General features: G+C 51.8%; 1 protein-coding gene across 1 annotated transcript; it reads right to left on the reverse strand.

Moving 5' to 3' along the window:
- Window positions 1-759: 759 nt before the first annotated feature.
- LOC122394646 (N6-adenosine-methyltransferase non-catalytic subunit-like) lies at window positions 760-26,763 on the reverse strand. Its single transcript, XM_043391656.1, has 8 exons — window positions 26,516-26,763; window positions 25,191-25,358; window positions 24,694-24,837; window positions 24,094-24,267; window positions 22,332-22,541; window positions 21,831-22,003; window positions 2,110-2,237; window positions 760-1,838 (listed from the first exon to the last, which is right to left on the reverse strand). Exons 1-8 carry the CDS (start codon window positions 26,579-26,581, stop codon window positions 1,744-1,746), a joined length of 1,158 nt encoding a protein of 385 aa, XP_043247591.1. The 5' UTR covers window positions 26,582-26,763; the 3' UTR covers window positions 760-1,743.
- Between the last annotated feature and the right edge of the window lie 597 nt (window positions 26,764-27,360).

Consider the following 27,360-nt stretch of genomic DNA (forward strand, 5'->3'; position numbering starts at 1 on the left):
CCTGATCCGATTGTAAGGAACCGGCGCTAGTAAACGTTCACTGAGCGCGAAGTAGTTCACTGAGCCGGTTGTAAAAGCAGCGTTAGTGTACGCCATACGGAAGTATGCACTGGCCCTTGTTCCATATGAATGTCATACCAGTGCTTCGGCCTTGGATCAAAGTAAAGTAAATGAAGCGGTTAATTATTCAAACTTCCTGCAATAAACCCTAATGATGGTGTCAGCGCATAAATAAATGACATTCTTACGGCATTTAACGATCAGCACACAACATTGCACATGTGACAACGGATACTGTCTCAGCACCGAGAGTTTATGATGGGAGTGTAAATGTGACCAATGCGAAAGTGCGCAACGCTTTACTGGCTACCGCGAGTCTAAATGAAGAGAAGAGAAAAAACTGGGCACCCAGCGCCACTGATACGCTCACGCCCCAATGAATCAGGTGATTAATGAGATGTTTGGTGACTAGAATGTCTAATAAAACATTTAAAAAATAGACATCTATTAATTACCGAGCTCATCAGTGAGCATCCGAACGCCCCTACATACATTAAAAATGCATTTCAATGCCTTTTACCCCTACATGTAAATACATTAAAAAATGCATTTCAATTGGATCGGAACTTAAAATCTAGGGTTCGAACGTCCTCTTTCTGTCGCACAAAACTATGCCCAAGATGACATGCTAAGTATCAGCTACCTGCGGGAAGGAATAAACCAAGCAGGTTTTCCTGTCTTCAACACGGTACGACCACACAAAGTTGGTATCCAGTTCTCTATTGACGTACAAATGGACAGTGAGTGGCCGCCACTGAGTTTCAGTGGGCTGGGGGTCGGCGGCTGAGGCGGCAGCGTCACTGAACGAAACTGCCGGAACTTACAACAGAAATGCCGTAATAAGATCAAACAACAGCGCAATGCATGTCGAGTCGACATTGTCCAGTTACGAATTCATAACGGATGCCGACAAAAGGCGGTCAGAACATACCAATCAAGATAGCAAATAGTGTATCAAACATTGGTCTGGTACGGGGTCCACCACGAATAGAAAGACATACATCGAAATGGGAAACATGTCTCGCGTACTAATAATATGCAGGGAGTTCAATAAAACTGATCTACCTCTAACTGTCCATCACAGAACGCCGAATGAAATGCACTTCCTCTCCGAAAGGAGACACAATACCGCGTTTACAAAGGGATTGTTGCAAGCTTATAGCTCCGCCCATGGTGTTGCAATAGATGCCAATGGTGCTTTACAATTTACAAAATGATGCCTTTTAAATCTACCAAGAGCATTGCATCGAAATTATCGCAAAATAAATGAGCTGAAGCCTCGTCGAGAATGCTATGTAACCAGGCACAATATTGAATATTGGGCGAAACGACATCATCCCATTCCAGCTCTTACGGAGTCAGTAATCACTGGTCACTGGTCACTGGTCAACGATCATTGATCAGCCCATCCCCAGGTCCCGCCACAGTCGACAGATGGCAGTGCCGCCGTTCTGTTATACGTTCCTCTCTCTCGATGAGATCCACCACTGCGGGTCCGTGTCTCTCTGAATGAAATGTGTCCCGTACATCACACATGGCGAAGGGCTGCCAGCGTGTGAAGAACGTCTGGCAGTGTGAGCACGTGACGATGAAGGAAAGACACCATGCGATCTGGCCGACAGCATTCGCACTGGCAGCGCCACCTACACAAGCAGCTAGCGACTAGAGCGCCACCTACCGCGGTCAGCGACCGCCCCGGCCGCGGCCCCGGCTGTAGCCACCGCGACTCTTGGGCGGCGGCGACTTGGGACGCAGCGCCTCGATCCGCTCCGTGCAGCCTGCCGAGAAAAGAACGGACAACAGTCATACCTAAGCCACAGGGGAATTTTTAATTAATGCGGCACAGCGAAGTGCGCTTAAGAGCAAACGAGATCAGCGAGTATGCGCATGGCGGATTACACGTCATCGAATAGTACAGCCCCTTTCCCTTTCCGTGACAACTGACTAGAAACTCATGACATTCGTAGCCGTTGTAGAGGTTCGGAGGCCATACTATTCCAATAAGTACGTAGAGACCCCATGAGCCGCGGACGCCGCCAGGGACCCTACCGGTGGTGGTGTTTCCGCCGGCGAAGTAGCCGTTGTAGAGGTCCGGGTCGAAGTTGGACGAGGTCAGGCCGGGTCCGACCGTCAGCCAGCCGGGTCGGATGGTCGACTCGCGGCCAAACAGATGCAGTCTGCCGGGCACACAGGGGTACGGAGGGTCACCTAAGGTCATACATACCCGTCATACATGCACTGCCGGGCACACTGAGATTCGTACAAAACCATACACTCCGTGCAGTCGAGCGGTAAACACGCTTTGCGTACGCTCCCATTTGATGCCATAGTAACAGATAAATATTTGCTGTCCAATCAACGTCGCTAAAACGGCAATTACGCTGAACGCTGTGGGTAATTTGTCGTTCAGGGATCCCCCCGATAGTTGAAAGTACCGCATGGAGCTCGGGACTTTGGGATCACCAGCCGGTAAAGTCTGTTTCCAGGGCAGCGAATGGGTGCAGAGGTCAATGGGATAAACAACATCACCACTGGATGACCTCGCATAGGGGTAGGATGGTGGCAAGGCGATAAAATATAACGCGATTAAAGGACGCGTTGAAGGCACCTAACCCAAAATGGCTTCAGCTTTTGCAGTGTTGTGGCTCGAAGGAGGATTTCCAGTGTAAAAAAGGAAGCGAGTTTCTTACCCGCAAAATATCAATTGCCATGTCATGATTGGCTACATCACGCTGGTTACATTCTTTATGTGGCCGTTAAAGGGACCCTCCCACCTTAACATTAGTTTTGAGTTGAGATAGCCAAGTTTGCGGCCAGGCTCAGAAACCACCATTTATCCTGGTCGCAAACCCCCCAGGCTTTATGGTGTTCAAGAAATTTATTCCCTTTACTTGCAGGGTGGGACCAGCGTGGTCCCTATCTCTTAACCATTACGGGAATCTGATGACGTCATCAGGCTTTCGAACGTCCGTTAAATGTTTGACTAAAACGTTTTGTAGCACGCGGTGGTATATGCTGCTTTGCGCGCAACAAATGCCGCACTTTCAAATAAAGTCGCTAGGAACAGCGGAGATCCCAAAAAGTAAACAAAAGTAAAAGTCTAATATCTTGAAAACCGGTGAATATTTTTCGATGAAATTTGGTAGATATTTGTTTTTGCTCTTTCTGAACCGAGCGACATCACTTTCATGCCAATTCATTAACTTTTTTGAAGGTGGGAGGGTCCCTTTAATTACTAGGGACGTCGTGTCAATTCAGATTTAATTGTTCTGATCAGAAATTTAATTGAGTTCAGATCAGCGGGTTGTACTTTCTCCTCCGTCAATTAATGTACATTGTACAAACAATGGGCTGCTCGCTGCCTATTGTCAAGGTCTCAATTGCACGCAAGCTTAATCATTTCAATGACTGGTTGGCAAACTAGTCAATAAGCATTTGATGCTGGATACAACACATGCACATCATACTGGCAAAGATATAAGTGACAGCCTTGGTACTAGGTAGTCGAATTGTCCTAAATCTAGATTAATGACGTTTCTTAGTTCTTATGGGGATGGTCTGCAGCTTGTAAGCAGTTCTCCAAGGAAGAGAAAAACTTTTTGTGCGTGACTAAAGATCAATATTTATTCAACGGACAATCCTGATACACCGCGTTACGGAACTCCCTAGCAATACTCGACCATGCAATACAAGATAGACCCAATGCGATGTTTCGTGCTATTTGTGAGAAGAAAAAATATTATCTTTAAATGCATTTGGTGTATTCTATTAGAATATGAGGGGATATCCTACAAAGCACACCTCACAAATTTAAATACTTTCAACAATATGACAACCTGCTACGAATAATGGTACCCGTGTAATTTAATAACACTCCTTGACAACGTAAGAACAAAGCTCACGATCTACCCATCAGTTTCTATCATCACCAAAAGAACTTACGACTATATCTCATATGTGGCAGATAAAACTCTACCAAGAATGCAACCCAGTAAACTGCGCATTTTCAGCTGACATCCTTATCGTCTAGGCGACCATCTTTTTGATCCAGTCCATGTAGTGGCTGACGTCCGTGTAGACGCCCGGCAGGCCGGGCCGGCCACAGCCGATGCCGGCCGACACGACGCCCACCAGCGTCGAGCGGCCCTCGAGCGGCAGCAGCAGCGGGCCGCCGCTGTCGCCCTGGCACCCGTCTCGGCCGCCCTCCTTGAAGCCGGCGCACAGCTGGCCGGCGTGCAGCCGGTTCTTGCGGCCGGCGGCGGCGAACCAGTCGGTGCACTCTAGCGGCCCCATCACCGGCACGGACACGGTGCGCAGCCGGTCGGCCCGCTCGCCGCCGTCGCGCACCTCGGCCGTCCAGCCCCAGCCGGCCACCGTGGCCGTCCGGTTGAGCACCGCCTCCGTCTGGTCGGAGGCCGGCAGGCAGGCCGGCTGCACGCGGCCGCCCCAGACGGCCGGCTGCGCCAGCCGCAGCACGGCCAGGTCGTGCCGGAACTTGCCCACCCGGTACTCGGGGTGCAGCGCGATCGCCTGCACCGGCAGCCGCTGCTCCTTGCCCTCGTGCTGCGTCAGGTCGTGCTCGCCGGCCACCACGCTGAAGCGGTCGGCCTTCATGTTCTTCAGACAGTGGGCGGCCGTGACGACGAACCACTGGCTGACCAGCGTGCCGCCGCACCACGGCTCGCCGTCCAGCTGCAGCGACACCAGCCACGGAAACTGGCCCGGCCGCGCGCCGCTGCCGCCCACGATCTTGGTGGCCGCCCTCTGTTTGCCGCACGGCACGTCGGCCACGTTGAGCGCCGCCGCGGCCGCCGCCAGCGCCGTCAGGGTCCACAGCAGCAGACGCAGCTGCATCATGATGCCGCTCCAAGGAGGGAGTTCACTGACGGTCAGGTAGAGACTGTGGCAGCTGACTGACCGAGCAGAGGCAGATCTGTTGTGTTGTCCTGTCCTGTCCTGTCCTGTCCTGACCGTATATCTCCCACACTGGACCACACTGGGACCGGAGAGGCAGCTGCTGTTGTGACTCCGCTACACTGGACCGCTCACCGAGCTCTGATGCTACCCCAACAATCCGGACAGATTTATACGGACTGCCCCCGGGCGGTGTGGTCACGTGACCGCAGTATTAGTTGGCGGACAATGTCACGTGCTGGCAGTCGACTATCGTGTGCTGCAGTGAACTCTTTGTGACTGGTAAAGCAGATATGCATTGAGTCGCGGTGAAGGCTACCAGTTCATTGCAGTGTGTATCAAGAGCATCACGGAAACGGGGCAGTTGAAGTTCAACGTCAATGACATGGGGTTAAGGACATTGACCATGGGGAAGGGAATATTCTAAACGTGTGCGCTTTTCTGCTGAATACAGTGACACGCAAAGGATAGGGGAAAGTTCGGGTAACAACTGCATTGAAAATTGAATGTTAACCCTCGCCCGTATTGGTGTTTTTCCAGCCGCGAACGTATAAGGGGGGGGGGGGGTCCGTTGGACCCCCCCCCCTTGCCGTTTCGCCCCTGATCAAGCTAGAGCTTCGCGGAAAAAACGAGCGTGTTGCCCGTGGCGAGAGGAAGCCGATAATACCTAATTTTAAGGTCCTAGGTCATTGGTTGACCTTGCAGGTCAGGTCAATGACCCAAAAGTCGGGAAAATCGGGACCTGTTAGAACGTCGTAAAGTGTGGCTGCTACGAGGTTTTTCGGGGTGCTGATCACGAATATCATGTTAGTTTTGATCACAGATGATGTCTTCATGCATTTAGTCCAGGTCGGGTCAGGTCAGGTCAGGTCAACCAGAAGGGGTCCTGCCGGGTATTCCTAGTAGGTGTCAACCGCCTCTGACAGCTTCGTAACATGTTACGAAGGCACCAAAACTACTTCGTAAATGTTCAAATGGTTGCTAAATTCGAATTCAGCTGCAAAAACTGGCCTAGAAACATGTAAAACTCGAAAAAGTGAACCGAGGTCATCAAAGGTCACTGACCTGACCTGACCTTCAGGTGACCTTGACACCCAACCTAACGCATGGGGCAACATCATATCACATGTTTGAACGCTTGAAACCACGAAAAGACTGCAAACGCGCGGCTAATGCGAGCCGACATACGCCGAATCGCGATTCCGGCCACACATGGTCTCGAAAAGTAGGTCACAGGTCAAAGGTCATTGGGGTCAGGGTCATGAAATTTTCAGAGTGGGTGTAAAATTGATTAACGCGAGGGTACTGAAAGTTTCGTCGCGATCGGCCGCTTTTTACCCGAGTTATTCGCGAAAAACCATGGGGGGGGTCCGTTCGACCCCCCCCCCCTATACGGGCGAGGGTTAAAAAGGAGTAGGTACTTTCAAATAATCACAAGAAATGTGTGGGCTAGACTCAATGGCATGGATTTCACTAGTCCCATATCGCTATTATGCGATGTAATGGGGGACTGCCTCGAACCATATTATCATTTGAAATGACATCATCATTTATAATTCCCGTAAACAGATGAATGCCTCGCACATGATTCAAAAATAGCGGATGAACCAAAGGACACAACGCAAGAACCCTTGCCAATGGTAATGCAACGGCAGTAAAACCCACATTTACCTACGGATTCAATGTCATTCAGAAGCCTATCAGTCCAGAGCTACAATGTCCCAAAATTTGTCGATTTGGGTGGGAAACGACATCCAAATTAAATTCATTTTTCACTCTTACCACCAATATTTAAGAATAATTTCCACTCCCAACCAAGAAAACTTAGGATTTTTTACCAAGAGCATTTGTGTGGATGCCAGGTTTAGCATCAAACATTCTACACCCTAGAATAAAATACATGTTTTTGCTGTTTCTCACTCCTTTTAGATCTAATCGAATCAGCAGTTTTCTACCTCCCCCCATTTTGGTGGGTATTTTTCCCCTCTGACACCCATGACAAAACTCATCAAATTTGGCCTTTGGGACACTGGAGCTACGGAGTTGAAATCGGAGTCAACAGTTGTGCCCGGAGTAGGAGTCGCCAAAATCCTACCGGCTCCAGTCCGGAGTCGGAGTATTACTGCTGCATGCCTCAAAGTCATGCCACTCACCTGTTTGCGAAAACAATATTACATTCGTTGAACGTTCAAAATGAGATTTTGTCCCAGCTAAGGCCATACCCTTAATTTAGAGGAGCGTTTTCATGGAAAAGGACGAAAACAACGGTTGCTCCAGAACCCGTTTTTATTTTTGCATGTATTGAAAAAGTATAGGTGCAAGGCCTTGGAACGGACAAAGAGTGCCGTTCCATGCCAAATCCCCGGCATGAGCTTTTCTTTCATTATATAGACTGGGAGCAATGTCCGGAGTTGGAGTTGGAGTCGGACACAGAGTCGATTTTTGAAGTCAGAGTCGGAGTCGAAGTCAACCAAAAATCCACCGACTCCGCGGCCCTGCTTATGACCTTTGGTGCGTAGGCCGTACCCCATCAGTTTCTGATCCCATTACATGGCAGACTTCTATCCTTTACAGCGTTTACCCCAAAAACCTCCTCCACTTTAAGCATGCGTCGTTGCCACTAAAGACAAGTCCACAATGTAGTGTTTATCTCTGATGTAAGATGGAACATGAAACAAGCGACCGAAGTATGCCAAACCGCAGAAACATCTCTAGCGCCAGATCGCATTGGAATTTGGAAGTAAGCGCCTGATGGCCATGGGTATGCTGTACCGCAAGTGTTGTGTAACTGTGGTCTTTGACGCTAGATGGAACTGGTAGTAGGCGCCTAAAAGGTATACTGTACCGCACGTCCTGTCTAACTGGTCTGTGACGCTAGATGGAACTAGCAGTAGCCGCCTGAAAGGTATGCTGCACCGCAAGTCTTGGAAAGCAGTCTTGTTACATACCTCGGTCGGGCGTTAGGGAATGGTTAACAAAGTTCTTGGCGTGTCATCAACTGGCAAGGTTATGATGCAGGTTAGTGTGGAGACATAGTGGTTTCAGTGAGCAAGATTGGTGGTTACTTGCTTGTCGAGAGAAAAGTGCACCGACATTGCTCAAAACCAACTTTAATATGGTATCAAAATAACGGTCACGATTAGATAGGGAGAATCTAATGAAATATGGCCAATCAGAAGTCCATGACTGTTCCACAAGCTCAACTCAAACCCAGCGTTTGCATCCAGCTACAGGTAGGCGACATTTTGTATATCAGATTCCCGTAAGCAATTAATTATTCAGTCACCTTTGGGTTTCGCACAATCACGAGCACATGCAATACATACAGCTATTTGCTTTCCATCTGCATTTAGCTGTTCTTATCATAGTGATGTTGGGCTTATGCTGCATTGTATCTTTAACCCTCCCTTCACATTGTTATAACATAAGTAATTTCTGGTATGGCGAACAAGTACATAAAGGACTGGCCTACAGACCAGTCGCAATATTTGCATGTTATGCATACTCTGTCCATTCGCCGGGTAATTCAGGAGCTCTGTGTTGCATGATGTTCGATGGAATTATTGAAGAACGAAATAGATAATCCGTAATGCATTTTATTCGCAAATGTTCAGTCTCATCATAGATAATAAACAGATAAACATCCACCACCATTCATAAATACCTACAAGGCTACAAGCACATTGTGCCGAATATCTACACAAGAACAAACTATTAGGTACTATTAGTTGCAATATCTACAATAGGAGTTCGTACAAACAATTGTTTAAATAGCTATCCGAGAAAAGCTCTATCAACATCTAACCAACATAAGCGAGTCAAATATGAACGTTGTCGCCGTGTCATCCTTTGAATTTAGGCGACCATCTTTTTGATCCAGCCCATGTAGTGGCTGACGTCCGTGTAGACGCCCGGCAGGCCGGGCCGGCCACAGCCGATGCCGGCCGACACGACGCCCACCAGCGTCGAGCGGCCCTCGAGCGGCAGCAGCAGCGGGCCGCCGCTGTCGCCCTGGCACCCGTCTCGGCCGCCCTCCTTGAAGCCGGCGCACAGCTGGCCGGCGTGCAGCCGGTTCTTGCGGCCGGCGGCGGCGAACCAGTCGGTGCACTCTAGCGGCCCCATCACCGGCACGGACACGGTGCGCAGCCGGTCGGCCCGCTCGCCGCCGTCGCGCACCTCGGCCGTCCAGCCCCAGCCGGCCACCGTGGCCGTCCGGTTGAGCACCGCCTCCGTCTGGTCGGAGGCCGGCAGGCAGGCCGGCTGCACGCGGCCGCCCCAGACGGCCGGCTGCGCCAGCCGCAGCACGGCCAGGTCGTGCCGGAACTTGCCCACCCGGTACTCGGGGTGCAGCGCGATCGCCTGCACCGGCAGCCGCTGCTCCTTGCCCTCGTGCTGCGTCAGGTCGTGCTCGCCGGCCACCACGCTGAAGCGGTCGGCCTTCATGTTCTTCAGACAGTGGGCGGCCGTGACGACGAACCATTGGCTGACCAGCGTGCCGCCGCACCACGGCTCGCCGTCCAGCTGCAGCGACACCAGCCACGGAAACTGGCCCGGCCGCGCGCCGCTGCCGCCCACGATCTTGGTGGCCGCCCGCTGTTTGCCGCACGGCACGTCGGCCACGTTGAGCGCCGCCGCCGCCGCCGCCAGCGCCGCCAGGGTCCACAGCAGCAGACGCAGCTGCATCGTGATGCCGCTCCAAGGAGGGAGTTCACTGACGGTCAGGTAGAGACTGTGGCAGCTGACTGACCGGGGAGAGACAGGCCTGTTGTCCTGTCCTGTCCTGTCCTGTCTGGATATACCCGCACTGGAGCACACTGGGACCGGAGAGGCAGCTGCTGCTGTGACTCCGCTGTACTGGACGGCTCGCCGAGCTCTGGTGCTATCCCAACAATCCGGACAGATTTATACGGGCTGCCCCCGGGCGGTGTGGTCACGTGACCGCAGTATTAGTCAGCGGACAATGTCACGTGCTGGCAGTCGACTATTGTGCGCTGCAGTGAACTCTTTGTGACTGGCAAAGTAGATATGCATTTAGTCGCGGTGAAGGCTACCAGTTCATTGCAGTGTGTATCAAGAGCATCACGGAAATGGGGCAGTTGAAGTTCAACGTCAATGACATGGGGTTAAGGACATTGACCATTGGGAAGGGAATATTCTATACGTGTTCGCTTTTCTGCTGAATACAGTGACACGCAAAGAATAGAGGAAAGCTATGGTAACAACTGCATTGAAAGTTGAATGTTCAAGAAAGGAGTACTTTCAAATAATCACAAAAAAATGTGTCGGCTAAACTCAATGGCATGGAGTTCACTAGTCCCATATCGCTATTATGCAATGTAATGGAGGACTGCTTCGGACCATATTATCAGTTGAAATGGCATCATCATTTATAATTACCGTAAACAGATTAATATCTCGCACATGATGCAAAAATAGCGGATGAACCAAAGAACACAACACAAGAAGCCTTGCCAATGGTAATGCAACGGCAGTAAAACCCACAATTACCTACGGATTCAATGTCATTGCTAAAGTGAATTACATTTTACCGTTTAATTCCGAACACTTAATTTCTATTCCGAAATTTAGACATCTTAGATTTTCCGATACGCATCACGAAATGCAATTTTCTGAGCGTTCCACGTCAATTGGGAAAATAAAACTATAATAAACTTGAATGACAGGACGACGTATCTGATGGCAACTGATGCATCGAGACGGTGCTGATTTTTGCACAAAGCTGATCAGTCCAGGGCTGCGGAGGCGGAGTCAACAGTTCTGCCCGGAGTCGGAGTCGCCAAAATCCTACCGGCTTCGGAGTCGGAGTTACCACTGCATGCCTCAAAGTCATGCCCTTCACCTGTTTGCTTGACAATATTACGCTCGTTGAACGTTCAAAATGAGATTTTGTCCCAGCTAAGGCCACACCCTTAATAAAGAAGAGCGTTTTCATGGAAAATGACGAAAACAGCGGTTGCTCCAGAACCCGTTTTTATTTTTGCATGTATTGAAAAAGTGTAGGTACAAGGCCTTAGAACGGACAAAGATTCGTTTCAGACAAGATAAGATCCCCGACATGAGCCCTTCTTTTATCATATAGACTGGGAGCAATGTTCGGAGTTGGAGTTGGAGTCGGAGTCGGACACGGAGTCGATTTTTGAAGTCGGAGTCGGAGTCGGAGTCAATAAAAAAGCCACCGACTCTGCAGCCCTGCTTATGACCTTTGGTCCGTAGGCCGTACCCCACCAGTTTCTGATCGCATTACACGGCAGACTCCTACCCTTTACAGCGTTTACCCCAAAAACCTCCTCCACTCTAAGCATGCGTCGTTGCTACTGAAGACAAGTCCACAATGTAGTGTTTATCTATGATGTAAGATGGCACATGAAACAAGCGACCGAAGTATGCCAAACCGCAGAAACATCTCTAACGCCAGATCGCAGTGGAATTTGGAAGTAAGCGCCTGATGGGTATGCTGTACCGCAAGTGTTGTGTAACTGGTCTTTGACGCTAGATGGAACTGGTAGTAGGCGCCTGAAAGGTATACTGTACCGCACGTCCTGTCTAACTGTGGTCTGTGACGCTAGATGGAACTAGCAGTAGCCGCCTGAAAGGTATGCTGCACCGCAAGTCTTGGCCAGCAGTCTTGTTACATACCTCGGTCGGGCGTTAGGGAATGGTTAACAGTTCTTCAACATCAACTGGCAAGGTTATGATGCAGGTTAGAGTGAAGACATAGTGGCTTCAGTATGTAAGATTGGTGGTTACTTGCTTGTCGAGAGAAAAGTGCACCGACATTGCTCAAAACCAACGTCAATATGGCATCAAAATAACGGCCACGATTATATAGGTAGCATCTAGAGAAATATGAGCAATCAGAAGTCTATCCTTGTTGGACAAGCTCAACTCAAACTCAGCGTTCGCATCCAGCTAAAGCAGGGGTCGGCAACCTACGGCCCGCGGGCCGGATTCGGCCCGCGACCATCTGAACCCTGGACCGGCAACTTCACATGGGCGAGCACTGCGCGCGCGTCCGGAAGAAGACCAAGCCGAGGATCGCACAGCTCCGTAAGATGACCGGGCGTTCCTGGGGTCTGCGGGAGCCACAGCTGCGAGTAGTAGCCAACGGCTACATCCGCGGTGCCCTGGAATACGCGGCGGCTGCATGGCTCCCTGCAGCGTCCGAGTCCCACGTAGAGCTACTGGAGATTGAGATGCGCGCCGCAGCCCGCGTTATCACCGGGTGCCCCGTGAGCACGCCGAGGGACCCGCTCCTCGCGGAAGCCGGTCTGGTTCCCGTGAGAGCACGCCGGGACCTGCTCGCTGCCAGACTGAGCTGTCTGGCAGCCTCACAAAGAAGCGGCGACCCACTGCGCGCGGTGGCCGAAGCAACGGCCCCACGGCGGCTCCGCACCACCACCGGCTGGCGCGACACGGGAGCGCGCGCCCTGGTGAGCGCGGGCGTGCGAGATGTACCTGTGGAGGAGCGCCTGCACGTCACCATCCCACCGTGGATCGATGACACCAGGGTCCAGTTCAGACTTGACATCGGCAACCACATCAGCCGCACAGCACCACCCGACGGCCGGCGGGAGAGAGCGGAGGAGCATCTGGCCACCCTCCCAGACGACGCCGTATGGGTGTGGAGCGACGGCTCGGCGGAGGGAGGTGTCTCAGCCGGAGGGAGTGGAGCGCTGATAATCCTCCCCTCAGGCGAGGAACACGAGCTCCGAGCCCCTGCGGGCAGGATATGCAGCAGCACCCGCGCCGAATTGGTGGCGATCCGCGGGGCACTGGAGATGCTGCTGCGGCTGGAGGGCGGCCTGGCGGAGAGCCCGGTCATCGTCTGCGCCGACTCGCAGGCGGCGCTCGCCACACTGGCGAGTGGGGCTGGGAGCCAGGCGACAGCACTCGGCGCCGCCGTATGGCGACTGCTCCTGGCGCTCACGGACGGAGGACGCCGAGTCTTCATGCAGTGGATCCCAGCGCACTGCGGAATACCCGGCAACGAGAGAGCGGACGTGCTGGCTAAAGAGGCATCCAGCCTGTCGCAAGACGCCGTCCCAACGGACGTCCGCTCGATGGTGAAGGCAGTCGGCCGCTCCGCCACCAAGGCATGGCGTCGCAGCTGGCCAGACAGCTTCTTCAAAACCATCATGGGAGACCGGATGCCGATGCCGGTGCTCCTGGAGTCTCGCGACGAGGCGGTCAACGTCCACCAGCTGCGGGCGGGACACTGGAGCCGCTCGCAGAGCTACCTTCACAGAATCGGACGCCGCCCCGAGCGCGACTGCCCACAGTGCAGTGATCTGGCCTGCCCGGCGGCGCGCTGCCTGGTGTGTCGCGAGGGCCCAGACACGCCGGAGCACGTGCTGCTGAGGTGCCCGTGCTTGGCTGGCGCGAGGCTCCGCCTACTCGGCAATATCAGACCGGACCCTACGCAGCTTCGGGACGGCGGGGCCGTGGCGGCCTTGAGCCGCGGCTACCTCAGTCACCAAGAGCCGTTGGGCTACGGTCGGCCGTGAGCCGACCCGGGGAGACCAACAACAACAACAACAACCATCTGACGTCCGGTCCGCGGCTGGTATCAGCGACTTACATCGTGTTCCGGCCCGCGGTTCCTTGAGAAATCGTCTTCGATATAAAAGTAACTGAAATGTGCATTGGCACGATAGTTCTTCCTTCACGCATTTCATGAGTTTATAAGCACCATTTGCAGATGTTTTTGTCTAATTCTACTTCTAGACAAAACTTGCAACGGTAAGATTTGGTCAGCAACTTTTGCGCGCAGCAGCAACGACTGCTGGCTGCGCGCAGTTGGGGGCCTCACGCGGTCTACTCGTTTAATTTATATCTACGGGATAACTTGCCCCTCTCAACCGCTGCAGGATTATCCCGCCGGGCAAAGCATGTGAGCTGTCACAGAAAAACATGTAAAAATAACGCTGTCATATTTGGCAAACATTGCTTGTAATTGCAGCAAATTGTAGCCTTACTATATGCCCCGGCACGCCGAGTGCTTTCCAATCTCATTCGGGCCCGCACCCAAAAAAAAGGTTGCCGACCCCTGAGCTAGAGGTAGGCGACATTTTGTAATACATCGAATTTCCGTTAGCCATTAATTGTCCAGTCACCTTTGGCTTCCGCACAATCACGAGCATATGAAATGCATACAGCTATTGGCTTTCCATCTGCATTTAAAGGGACTATCCCACCTTCTACAATGTTGTTAAAACCAGTTAAATTGTGCCCGACTTTATAGATTGGATGACCAGGAACACGTTTCTGGAATTTATTTTTCATTAAACATCTTAGGCTTCCCCTATTCCAAACACAAACATTCAAATATGTGACGTCACAGCCCAAAATTACCTCCTTCCCCAGGCCACATTACTGTCATAAAGCTGATTCTTTTTACTCTGTAGGCACCACAACAAAGTTCAGACTAAGTTTTAAGCGATTTTTCAACGAACAAACCCATTTAAATCAGAATGACTAAACGAGGTGACGTCACACTAACGGTCGCTCCATGTTGAAGACAGGGCCTTGTGCAAGGCCCATTTTCAAATGAAGGGAACGAATTTCTTCAACACCAAGAGGCCGCGGGGGTTGCAACCTACATAGATAGTGGTTTCTGAACCTCGCCGCAAACTTGGCTATCTCAACTCAAACCCCATGTTAAAGGTGGGATAGTCCCTTTAACTGTTCTTATCATAGCGTTGGACTTATGCCGTATTGTATCTTTAACCCTTCCCTCACATTTTGTTTCCGTACTTTCTGATGTAATAAACGAGTAAATAGGGGCCGCCTACAGCCCGGTCGCAATATGTGCGTGTTATGCATAGTCTGTCCATTCGCCGGGCAATTCAGGAGCTCTGTGTAGCATGATGTTAGATGGAATTATTGAAGAACGAAATCAAAAATCGGTAATGCATTTTATTCGCAAATATTTAGTCTCATCATAGATAATAAACAGATATACATCCACCACCATTCATAAATGCCTACAAGCACATTGTGCCGAATATCTGCCCAAGAACAAACTCTTGCTATTAGTTGTAATATCTACAATAGGAGTTCGTACAAGCAATTATTTCAATAGCTACTCGAGAAAACCTCGATCACCACCAGACCAACATAAGCGAGTCAAATATGAACGTTGTTGCCGTGTCATCCTTTGAATTTAGGCGACCATCTTTTTGATCCAGCCCATGTAGTGGCTGACGTCCGTGTAGACGCCCGGCAGGCCGGGCCGGCCACAGCCGATGCCGGCCGACACGACGCCCACCAGCGTCGAGCGGCCCTCGAGCGGCAGCAGCAGCGGGCCGCCGCTGTCGCCCTGGCACCCGTCTCGGCCGCCCTCCTTGAAGCCGGCGCACAGCTGGCCGGCGTGCAGCCGGTTCTTGCGGCCGGCGGCGGCGAACCAGTCGGTGCACTCTAGCGGCCCCATCACCGGCACGGACACGGTGCGCAGCCGGTCGGCCCGCTGGCCGCCGTCGCGCACCTCGGCCGTCCAGCCCCAGCCGGCCACCGTGGCCGTCCGGTTGAGCACTGCCTCCGTCTGGTCGGAGGCCGGCAGGCAGGCCGGCTGCACGCGGCCGCCCCAGACGGCCGGCTGCGCCAGCCGCAGCACGGCCAGGTCGTGCCGGAACTTGCCCACCCGGTACTCGGGGTGCAGCGCGATCGCCTGCACCGGCAGCCGCTGCTCCTTGCCCTCGTGCTGCGTCAGGTCGTGCTCGCCGGCCACCACGCTGAAGCGGTCGGCCTTCATGTTCTTCAGACAGTGGGCGGCCGTGACGACGAACCACTGGCTGACCAGCGTGCCGCCGCACCACGGCTCTCCGTCCAGCTGCAGCGACACCAGCCACGGAAACTGGCCCGGCCGCGCGCCGCTGCCGCCCACGATCTTGGTGGCCGCCCGCTGCTTGCCGCACGGCACGTCGGCCACGTTGAGCGCCGCCGCCGCCGCCGCCAGCGCCGCCACGGTCCACAGCAGCAGACGCAGCTGCATCGTGATGCCGCTCGAAGGAGGGAAACTCTTTCAAAGTATGACAAATTATCCGCTAGCTGGGAATGGCCGGTGCAGTGGGCACTGGACAAGGCTCTGAATTGACGAGATGTGCTCAAATTGGCAAAGTTCCTTAATTGGAAGCAACTAGAACGTACAGCTTTCCAGCTGTTGTGCAGTGGACTGCTGACTGGGCTCTGATGCTGCCGACTTTCGTCACATACTTTTATGCGGGACGCCTCGCGGCTAATACAGTCACGTGACTTTGTTATCCGTCAGCCGGCAAAGTCACGTGGCACCAGCCGACCAGCAACCATGCGCTCCAGCCCGCGCTTTGTCGCTATCAGGGAATATGCGCGTTGGCGATCCACAGTGAAGGCTGCGGGCCGCTTATCTTCACACGGGTCATTGTATTCCGGAAAAGCCAGTTCACTGTGAATGTCATAAGGTTAAGGCCGCTTACCAGTGATGAACATCACACCGGCACATGGGGCACCACGCTGACAGCTTATCGCATCGTTTATGCGGTTTAATAGCTCATTATGCGGGATCCTATGGTAGATTGTATGTAAAAATGTCTACCTGTCATCATTCGTCCAAAGTGCAGACCACCTGCTCGGTGCAGCCCTAAATCAGAGATGATGGTTCAGGCGCGTTTACCTCTCTGTTGGCTATGTATCTATAGTCATATATCCGGAAATTTGCTCGTCTTTGACGACACAAAAGTAACCGCCCGTCATGTGTATTGGTCAGCTTATCCAGTTGCAAGAACAGCCGGCAAAGACGGATGCAAATAAACAGAGTCGAGCCGAACCCCCGAATAAATTCCAGATGTGTCGGTAGCTATACACTCTCGTTACAGCTGCTGGACATCCGAACCAGAGGACCTGGCAGCCCTGTTCGTCACCAACAGCGCCATCCTGGGGAGACAATCTAGGCAAGACCACCTCTTTCAGCTTCCGCGACCGCGGCTGGAAACGGGCGGGCGGCGGTTCGGCTATCGAGCTGCAGCTCTGCTCAATAGTCTGCCACCTCAGCTGTCGTGGCTGCCTCCCGCCCGCTTCGCCCGCGCTGTTAAAGCCGCGATCGTGGACGGTGAATCAGCCCTTCGTCGCTGACTAACAGGGTGGTGGGTTGGGTGGTGGGTTGGGTGGGTGGGTAGGGGCGAGGATGTTCTACGTAAGTGTCTTAGTCTGTGCTGTTCTAGACTCCGAACCAAGTCTGAATGAAGGTAAACAATGGTGAGCTCTTGCAAAAAAATGTGTAACATCTCGCCCGTCCCATCCCACAATGGCCAGAAAATAAAGAGCGTACCATCGCCGTCTCGACTGTTCGGCGATAACCGTCGCCCTACAGCTGATTTTCTTGAATGTTTCAGGTAAAACAAATAATCACATGACCTAAGCGGGCTATGAGAGGTTCGGCGACACCGGGGTGCGATTTCATTGACCTGATCTGAGCTATAGCACAGTCATGGCTGTCTTTAGCCCGATTTTACCTACACCAGAAGCGCCGCATGGCAACGGTATGAGTCAGCCTATCAGATTGGATTCCGCTCCAGTTCATGGAATATCATTGGCCCCGACCTTCACCCCACTGGGATGACATTTTACGCTCCCCGACCCCCCAGCCGCGTACCCTTCAACCCGTTCGTAGCCCACTCACCCGGCTGGCCAGGTAACAAGCCGGCACCCTCCCTCCCCCGCGCCTATCCGGAAATGAGCAGCACAGGTGCTGAGCAGGTGCCGGGCACACGGCCGCGGAATATCTACAACAGTTTACTACGGTGCGCGGCTGGGGCGCGGGCGGCCGGTACCAGCTGATCGGGGTGCGGACCGCCGCCCGCACGGCTCCCGACTTCCGGGGCACGCCGGCGGCGGCTGTGCCCGGTATGCGGATGTGGTGCCGGCTGAGCCGCCAGATCTGGCGTGAAGCGTTGTGTATTACTGGAAACAATGGCCGGCGAACGCCCAGCTGATGATGGCAGACAGAACAGGAAACGGCGCACGTAATTGCCGAGCTATGAGCGCAACGACGATAAACGGTTCCGCGTACTCAGACGTCAGACTTTTTTGCGCGAGAAGTTCAGTCTTAGTTGGCGTCAAGGACAGCTGATGTAATCGATAGTACCCGTATTGAAGAGACCCGTGTCAGATAGGTCTATTGATTTATGAAGGTGACTTGGATCCAATGCGAAAACAAAGGGAACCCGTACATTTACTTGCTTTTGTAAATACCAGTCGTTACTCAAGAGGCTCATGAAACTTCGGTTTGACAAGCAAGTAAATTTCTAATATATGAGTTCACCGCACCAGTGCATTGAAACTCGGCGTAGGTCAAGCATAAAATCATTGATTGTTCAACTTAAATAGATCATCTAACATAACAACGATCTTAATTAACGCATATAAATTAACGAGGCGAGCTCAATTTTCGAGCTCAGATCACATCAGTAAACTGTTTCGCTCAGGTGACAGATCCTAAGAGCTCGGCTCCCGCGGTCCCCCTCGCTACTTGCCACAGAATGGTTGGTCAATTTATATGCCGTCGAGGCAATGATCGTGCCACGACCACATGAAGTCGGAAGACCTGGTTCATCGAGTCGGATTATACCTGTAAATTATTCGACTCTATATTGCCAGAACGAGCGTTTTGATAAAGGTTTTGTGAGAAAAATGGCAGTTTTCCAAACAAGTAAATCACCGGCTGCGGATATTTCTAGTTCTTTAAATCGACACAGACTTCACAGGCCACGCGAAAAAAAGGACTGCCAATGTGTAAAGATAGGTAACAGCACTTCTTACGGATATTTTTTTCACATCGGCGGTAATTTTTCGCGCAGTATCTGAAACTTAAGTGAACTTATAGCCCAATTACAGTTCCAGCCGGTAGCGGCGGAACACCCTCAATTAAGGGGGGGGGGGGGCACTGCCGACTTTTGGTCCCATTCTTTCCATGCAACGCCCATAGGGCTAATGCTAAAATGCCAAAATCAAAGGGGGGCACGGTGCCCCGGTGCCCTCCCCGTTCCGCCGCCTATGGTTCCAGCCGGATATTTTACCTTCTGTTGATAAAATTAGCCTCTGGCAAGTGTTAATTCCAGAAATCTTGCGATTACAAACACTGGTACAAAAATAAACAGAATCCAGCTTTCTATTGGCTTAAAAATATTTTATGGGAAAATATCACGGGGTGCAGGGTGAATAAATTCCAATATCCGAGCTAACTATCTAGTCAAAAACTAACTGCGCACATGAAACTGCGTTTCGTCAAACACTCTGAATGACTGTCAGAATCCCCGTTCGTGCGCACTGTGCCGGCGCACCGGGTCTCGGAGATAATACGGGTGATGGACGGGCGGCCCACAGGGACACAGGGAGTGCATAGACCCCGCCGGGGCGCACGTCGCCAATCCAGGAAACGGGCACGGGAAGCGGAAGAGCGCGGCGCGCGCGGGACTGCCGTAACGCCGACGGCGGCTGATCGCCGGAGGGGAGGTGGCTGTGGCGACCTTCAGTCGCCGGCTCACAGCACGTGATACAGTCGGCCGGGTACGGGGGCAGTCACGTGACCCCACCGCCCCGAGGCAGCCCGTATATAGGCGACTGGCGAGGGGTCATCAGCATTATACCACGGTGAGCGGTCCAGTGCAGCGGAGTCACAGCAGCAGCTGCCTCTCCCGGTCCCAGTGTGCTCCAGTGTGGGATATATACGGTCAGGACAGGACAGGACAGGACAGGACAACTGGTCTGTCTCTCCCCGGTCAGTCAGCTGCCACAGTCTCTACCTGACCGTCAGTGAGCTCCCTCCTTCGAGCGGCATCACGATGCAGCTGCGTCTGCTGCTGTGGACCCTGGCGGCGCTGGCGGCGGCGGCGGCGGCGCTCAACGTGGCCGACGTGCCGTGCGGCAAGCAGCGGGCGGCCACCAAGATCGTGGGCGGCAGCGGCGCGCGGCCGGGCCAGTTTCCGTGGCTGGTGTCGCTGCAGCTGGACGGCGAGCCGTGGTGCGGCGGCACGCTGGTCAGCCAGTGGTTCGTCGTCACGGCCGCCCACTGTCTGAAGAACATGAAGGCCGACCGCTTCAGCGTGGTGGCCGGCGAGCACGACCTGACGCAGCACGAGGGCAAGGAGCAGCGGCTGCCGGTGCAGGCGATCGCGCTGCACCCCGAGTACCGGGTGGGCAAGTTCCGGCACGACCTGGCCGTGCTGCGGCTGGCGCAGCCGGCCGTCTGGGGCGGCCGCGTGCAGCCGGCCTGCCTGCCGGCCTCCGACCAGACGGAGGCGGTGCTCAACCGGACGGCCACGGTGGCCGGCTGGGGCTGGACGGCCGAGGTGCGCGACGGCGGCCAGCGGGCCGACCGGCTGCGCACCGTGTCCGTGCCGGTGATGGGGCCGCTAGAGTGCACCGACTGGTTCGCCGCCGCCGGCCGCAAGAACCGGCTGCACGCCGGCCAGCTGTGCGCCGGCTTCAAGGAGGGCGGCCGAGACGGGTGCCAGGGCGACAGCGGCGGCCCGCTGCTGCTGCCGCTCGAGGGCCGCTCGACGCTGGTGGGCGTCGTGTCGGCCGGCATCGGCTGTGGCCGGCCCGGCCTGCCGGGCGTCTACACGGACGTCAGCCACTACATGGGCTGGATCAAAAAGATGGTCGCCTAGACGGCAAGAACGAAACAGTTAAAGCGCAAGCAGCGCTTGGTTGGAGAGGTTGGAAGCGAATCAAGAACCAAATAATGACTGAGAACGGATTCGATAGCGGAATACGGACGCCATAAGATCTCAAGTTGAAGAATCAGAGCGATGCCATAATTTAACCAATTACATCACGAGACAGAACCGAGATATTGCAGCACTTTGTCGTAAATGTCGCACCTCTGCCTCACATACCTCTGAGAGGGCTTAGGTTTAAGTTTTCATCATCAATAGCTGTGATCGTGTGGAAAGTAGATTTCATATTATACCAATATGACATGTTAAGTACTTGTAATGGATTTATTTATAGGTAGTGACCAAACTTACTTGTAGTTCTTGCTGTATGTGAGGCGTTTATATATCATAAGGTTTGTGTGACCTTCTAATGTTAAAATCTAAAATAAAAATGACGAGTTTTGAAGAATGGTTCTGGTGATACACCAGTAGTACATGTACGAATGTTCTATTATGATGTTCAAATATACAACCACACAGGCCATCTGTCAGTTGATCGTCTTTCACTAGCATGCTGGGCACCTACATGGTAAAAGAAGATCCCGCGATTCGACAGGAAAGCGATATACAAATCAATGCCTGCGTATTAACTGTGGACAGACATTGAACGTACCTATCTTTCCAACACTCTACGCCTATGAGCTAGTCTAGGAGTTCGTCTGTGTTTGCCTTTATGAGTTAGACTGTGAATGAAATGAGGATCGAGGATCCGGTAAAAAAAATTGTCTTCGTAACATCGGAAGGTAGCGGTTGCAGCGACCCACTCACGTAAGATGTCAGTCGCCCGTGTCACTGCCTCCCTGTTTCCTGAATCCTGCACCATGCATTGCATAGCTAGGAGGGGTGGGAGATAATATGTCCCAGACAGCGGACCGATGGACACCCAGCGCCATCTACATTCTACGGGCAACGGGAGTGGTCTGTTCACATCCTTACCCCCACAGCGGCCGGACCAGGAGCACCTGCCGGGTCGCTCCAGGCAGGCCTGACCTGACCCACGACACGGCCAATGCGGAACAAACATGAGCCGAGTGACGAATCGTGGCAGGACAGCCGCAAGACGCCACACCAAGACGGAACTGGGGTGGCCCAAGCCATGCCACAGAAAAAGATCACACTAACCCAGCCAGTGCCGGCGGGACTGACCTGCGCCGGCCGAGGCAGAAGTGCTCGATGATGTGGAAGATCTCCTTGGCTTTCTCCAGCGACCCGTAGCCGGGGTCCTCGGCGATGATCAGGTCGATGTCGACGTTGGCGTGGATGAAGTCTCCGTCGACCGACCGGCGCACGGTGCCCTTGATGCCCATCAGACAGTGCTCCTGGGGACGGGGTGGGCGGGGGAGTCAGGTGGGAAGTGTACGGGTAGTTGGGAGGGTGGAGACACAGGGCATCGACGAGGTGTCGGTCTGGTCATGTGGTCCGTGTGGTGTCCAAATCGGCGGCGAAAATTCAGAGTGGTTCTGTAGACCCTGTCCCAAACTTCATGCCCAGAATGTCCATATGTACAAGTCGCGTAATTTATACATAGCAGTATTGACCTCTGACAATGCCAGACTACGTGACAAAAAGAGATGTAGAGTGTAACAAGCGAATTCACGTAACCAAATATGTGTATGTACAAGCCAAACAAAAAGTTCAATCATTCACCTTTGTGCGCTGGAAGATGGCCTTAGTCTCCAGGTTTTTATTGTGGCCGGGGTTTTTGATGTTGGTCTTGATCCAGCAGATGTCTTCGCAGCGTCGGAATCCCCACTTCCTGAGACACTGTCTGCCCTTGTCGAGACCGTCGGACGAGCCGCACCAGAGGAACACGAACGAACGGTGCGCGGCCACCTGGTCCAGCTGCAGACCCATTATCTGACCGGAGAGAGATGGGGGAGAGATCAGATGTCAGCAGACAGGTCACCTGGTGCAGTTGTAGACCCATTAGGCATTATCTAACCGGAGGGGAGACGGGAGGTCATATGTCACCGGTGGGTTGACGATCAATTCATACACCCTAGCTGATAGCTGGATAGTCCCTTGACCCAAAACAGAAATTCAATGGTAACATTCTATTCAAAACATCGACATCGCTTAAAAGGTGCTATACAGGGTGGGGCAGCATAATCGGGAATAAATATCAAACGGGATTATTTGGTCATGAATTTAAAAATACAGCTCCAAGCACTATTTTAGCAACATCCCATCAATTGGTCACCTTTTACCTATCTCTCATCCTATGTGACCGCCCTCGGCGTCGATGACCTTCTCAAGGCGGGTCCAAAAGCACGCGCATGCACGTGCAACCTCCTGCTTGTCCATGATCGCCCATCAGCATCGTACCTTGCACTGAAGACCGTCTTTACTGATGATAAGTTGTTCATTAACCTTCTACCAAAAAACGCTCCATGTAAAGAATTTGGTCGGATTTAAATCGGCGGAGTTGAAGGACCAGAAGTTTTTGGTTCATCTCAGGTGGAGGTGCCCTACACAATAACATGTCGTCCTCACTGCAGTACCAGCACAGACAGAGTCCTCGTAAGACGTGATCTGGACCGTCAGTGATCCTCTGTTCCGACGGCTCCACATGAGTCTGCCACAGTGCGGATGTATTTACCAGAGGTGCTCATTTTATCTGGGCTCGATGAAGTAGGGTGCACCACGTGCACCTCCCTTGAAGACCACCCATAGGTCCATCACCCCAACAGGATGTTTACTTTGCATGACCGCTGGAATATTCTCGATACAATCCCCTATATGGCTTGCCATTCTTTTTTGTCGTATTCCAGTCGGTGGTGAGATTTTTGGTCGCTGAAGTTTTGAGCATTGTTTCTTTTTAATATGCTCAAGAGCGTCTTCCTTATATTCAAGTGAGTCATCTGTATGTCCTCTGCTAAGAGTTATTTTACGACGATTACGTTAACCTTTTGTCCTAAGTATTCCCACACAATCCTTATTGTCCGTGATAACACGTTGACCTGTCCAGCAACCTTTACGTGGAATTGCAGGGGTTTCAACAAAATGTTCTTGTTTTACTCGTTTAACATTAGTGTCTATGGGCGCGCGCAAAGCACTTGGAGCACCGTCGAACTATTTTGCTGCTCTTTTCCAGGAGGTTGCATGCTCATGGATGTAGTCATGTTAGATGATGCACAACTTTTGGGCGTTTCATTGCCATGCTATAATTTATCAAAATAATGTCATGCCTACTCATGATTAGAGCCCAAAAAGCATTCCCGATTATGCTGCCCCACCCTGTAGGTATTATAATGCTCATCTACCCTACATAGTCTATCCTACATAAATCTCCTACGAGCGTTGAATCTTGATAGTAGTACTAGCATATATCGGCAGCCCTGTCCTCCTCCCTTCAACCCCTCGTTCCTCGTATTCCCCACCCACCGCCTTTCACTGAACCGGACCGCACCTCGTCCCAGTTCCAGAAGCGTTCGTTGGTGACGCCCAGTGTGCGCTGGTACTCCTCCAGCGGCGGCTCGACCAGGATCACATCGAACTCACTGCGCAGCTGGCGCAGCTCGAACGACAGCAGGTCCGTCTTCAGGTACATGGGCGGCGTGGCCGTCTCCTCGATCAGCTCGTCCTGACGCGCACAGACGGTCCCCGTGAGCGGGCAGTTTGTACTGGTGTTGTGAGAGAGTGACGCGGCGCGGAGGGGGGAGCAGTGAGTAGAGCTCGGGATGGGATTGTGGGAATGATGCTGTGGTCGCAGGAAGGAGGAGAAGGTTTTTGAAGGGAGTATGGAGAATATATGTAGTTGCATGATAGAGACATGATAGCAGAAGGGTTGTTCGGGGTTGTTCGCATGATGAGGCATGGATGCATTGTAACCATAAAGTAACCAAGGTATATTCTAGGAGAGGTGACTATATATCTAATTGGAGAAGGCTACTCACTACTCACAAATTCCACATATCTTTGCATCTTATGTCTAAAATCTAACATACTTTTGTCCCTACCGTCTTTTACAGACATTTCCGAATTGATTTTCGCAGAATATCGTACCCACCTTCAGTTTGATGAGCTCCCTCAGCTTCGGGTACTCTTCAAAGCGGTCCTCGAGTCCGACGTCCCTGATGAAGTTCTGCGGCCGCTGGCCGGTGTCGACAAAGTGCTGGCAGTAGTCGTTGTGCGGGTTGGCTGACTGAGTGCCCTGAGAAGATGCAGAAATGACGGAGACCAGTGAGTGGGGGCCCAGTTTCATTTTCAAACAAGTAAGTGGCAAAAGTGGCAAAAGTGTAAGTGGCAAAAAGGATGTTCATAGCGCAAATGGCCAAGCATTAAGCAACATGCCAAATCAGCTGTGAGACAATAGGTAATCGAAGTAAGCCGCTGAGAGGATATGAGGGAAGTGACTAGAGAGTTGTTACCTGGTGTCTGTCATGGGTGTAAATTATGGGGACTAACAAAAGCAGGGTGGTCATTTCTTGCATTTAAGACATGAGAATGATGTTCACGCAAGTATGTCCAAGAACTTGAACAGCAGCAAATTACAACTGCTGGTACCTTGAGGAAGGCTGAAGAATCAGTATACACCATTTCTTCAGCTGTGTCACTTTCATCACTTTTGGCCTTCTTTGCCTCTGGCTCCTCTTTCTTCTCCTCATTTGGCTTCTCTGATGATGAGGTACTTCCTAGAACCTTGCCCAAATTTTGTGGGCTGGAGACTCCAAGCTGAAACAAAAACAATAATCATGAAGCACCTTCTTGCCTTTAACCTGATTGTCAAAGCTAAAGCAAGAACATTTGAATACATCGCTGATCGCATTGCACTACCTAAGCATCATGAGCACAATGCAAATGTTTTTTAAGGAATAAAAAATAGATCTCATAGGTACACTGAAGAATATTTTCAATATTAGAGCTAGTTTGAATTCCCTAAAGAGCCTAAACAAAATCTGCTGAAGAAATCACAAGCGGGACACAATCTCAACTCGCCCAGACTTCAACTGACTATGGCTACTCCCTTCCATAAGTAACCAACCATCCAACATCAGACATGTCATGCATCAAGTGCAGCAATATGCCTGATATGCTCGCTATGGCCCAGGCTCCCACTGAATGACATATTCCGTTGCAGGAGCTAGAGGAATATCAGAAGCAACAAGACCAAAGCTGAAGGTCATAATGTGTCTCCAAAATTTAAAACTCATTCAAGTTATGTTATTCACACCTGATGCAATAACAATATTCAATTGATTTAACTAATATATCTCATCTTTCCCATATCTCAGAAAAACCTGAGTTTGAAAATCCTGAGTGACTTTTTCCTGAGTAAAAGAGATGTCAAGCATATGGATGAAATAAAAAAGCTAAGCAATGAACTCAGCTATTCAGAGGGGTGTTCACGGGCACCGCACACTGCTGCGTGCGGGGTGTGCGGTGCGTCCAGCAGCGTGGGGGTAGGGGATGGGTAGGCAGCTCTGATGTCACGGCTGCGTGCAGTGGACGGTCCACTGTGGCCGGTCCCAACCGGCCACAGCGGTCGCTGTGTGCGGTGACGGAAGGCTGACGTAGGGATGCAGTGGGCGGAGATTGGAGGCTGTGTGCGGTCCGACCGCACACAGGGCCCATGAACAGCCCTCAGTTTTCAGGTGACTTTTAATAGCTGTCTCTGACATTCTAGTTGTGTAAAAGCTTATCAAAGCTTAGCAAGAAAACTATAAGTACCATGGGATATAAAATGCTTTCATGTAAACAAGCTTGTATAAAGCACAATATATAACTGTTTAATTGAATACTTATCAAATATCTATATTGTCTAGGAATAGAAGACAGGCCAGGTATTACAGAGCCGCAAGAAACACAAAATTAAAACATGAAGCACCTACCTGCTGAGCCAGGAGCTGCCTCCTCCTCTGAGACTTTTCCCGCATTTCCTTTAGTTTCTCAGACATTTTAATAATTTATTGGGAAGCTAATAATGCAACACAAGGAGAATATCTTGAAACACCAAAAAATACACACTATCTTTGTCCGATGCGCCACCTGGCTATACTCAAGGTATATAAAAACACTATACTATGGCTATACAATGGCTACACTATGGCTATACTGATGATACGGCCTTGCACTTGGCGACCGGTGAACGAAGACAACTTTTTAATAGTATTCTATCCGATACGCTCGCTTTGCGCTCGCTTTTGCTTATAGTGTATGTTATACGCAAGTTATACGTGCATTCATGGTGCATTCTGTTTTCTTTCACTACGAACTGAAAAATGAACACAAATGAAAGTTCTTAAATGGCTAAACTGCGCTGTTTTTGTATACGGTACTCAACTTTTTCGAATGGAATCACTACAAATTCAGTACAAAAGCATATTATAGCACAAGTTCTATTTTATTGAAATTGAAAAATAAGCTTTAAATTTGATGAATGGCAAAACCACGGTGACTATAAATAGAAATTCAAATCGCAAGACTTGAACCCCGATAGGTGGCAGCAGCAGGTAACGCCTGAGTCATGCTGCACCGGATAACACAAAATGACAAAAGTGCATGACGCTGAATCGAAAACGCCTTGTTTGGTGTTTTGTTGGGTTAGGCCGGCTTTCGGTCTGACAAGTCCATTTCAGAGTCGGAAGGATGATAGGAATTAGGGGGAGACACTGGTCTGGGGCTGGGCAGATACCCTAGAGAGTCGCCGGGGCTGAGCCCGTCCAACTGGACAGGC

Source organism: Amphibalanus amphitrite, unplaced genomic scaffold, assembly GCF_019059575.1.
Source record: "Amphibalanus amphitrite isolate SeventyFive unplaced genomic scaffold, NRLGWU_Aamphi_draft 000603F_arrow, whole genome shotgun sequence".
Taxonomy (NCBI): domain Eukaryota; kingdom Metazoa; phylum Arthropoda; class Thecostraca; order Balanomorpha; family Balanidae; genus Amphibalanus; species Amphibalanus amphitrite.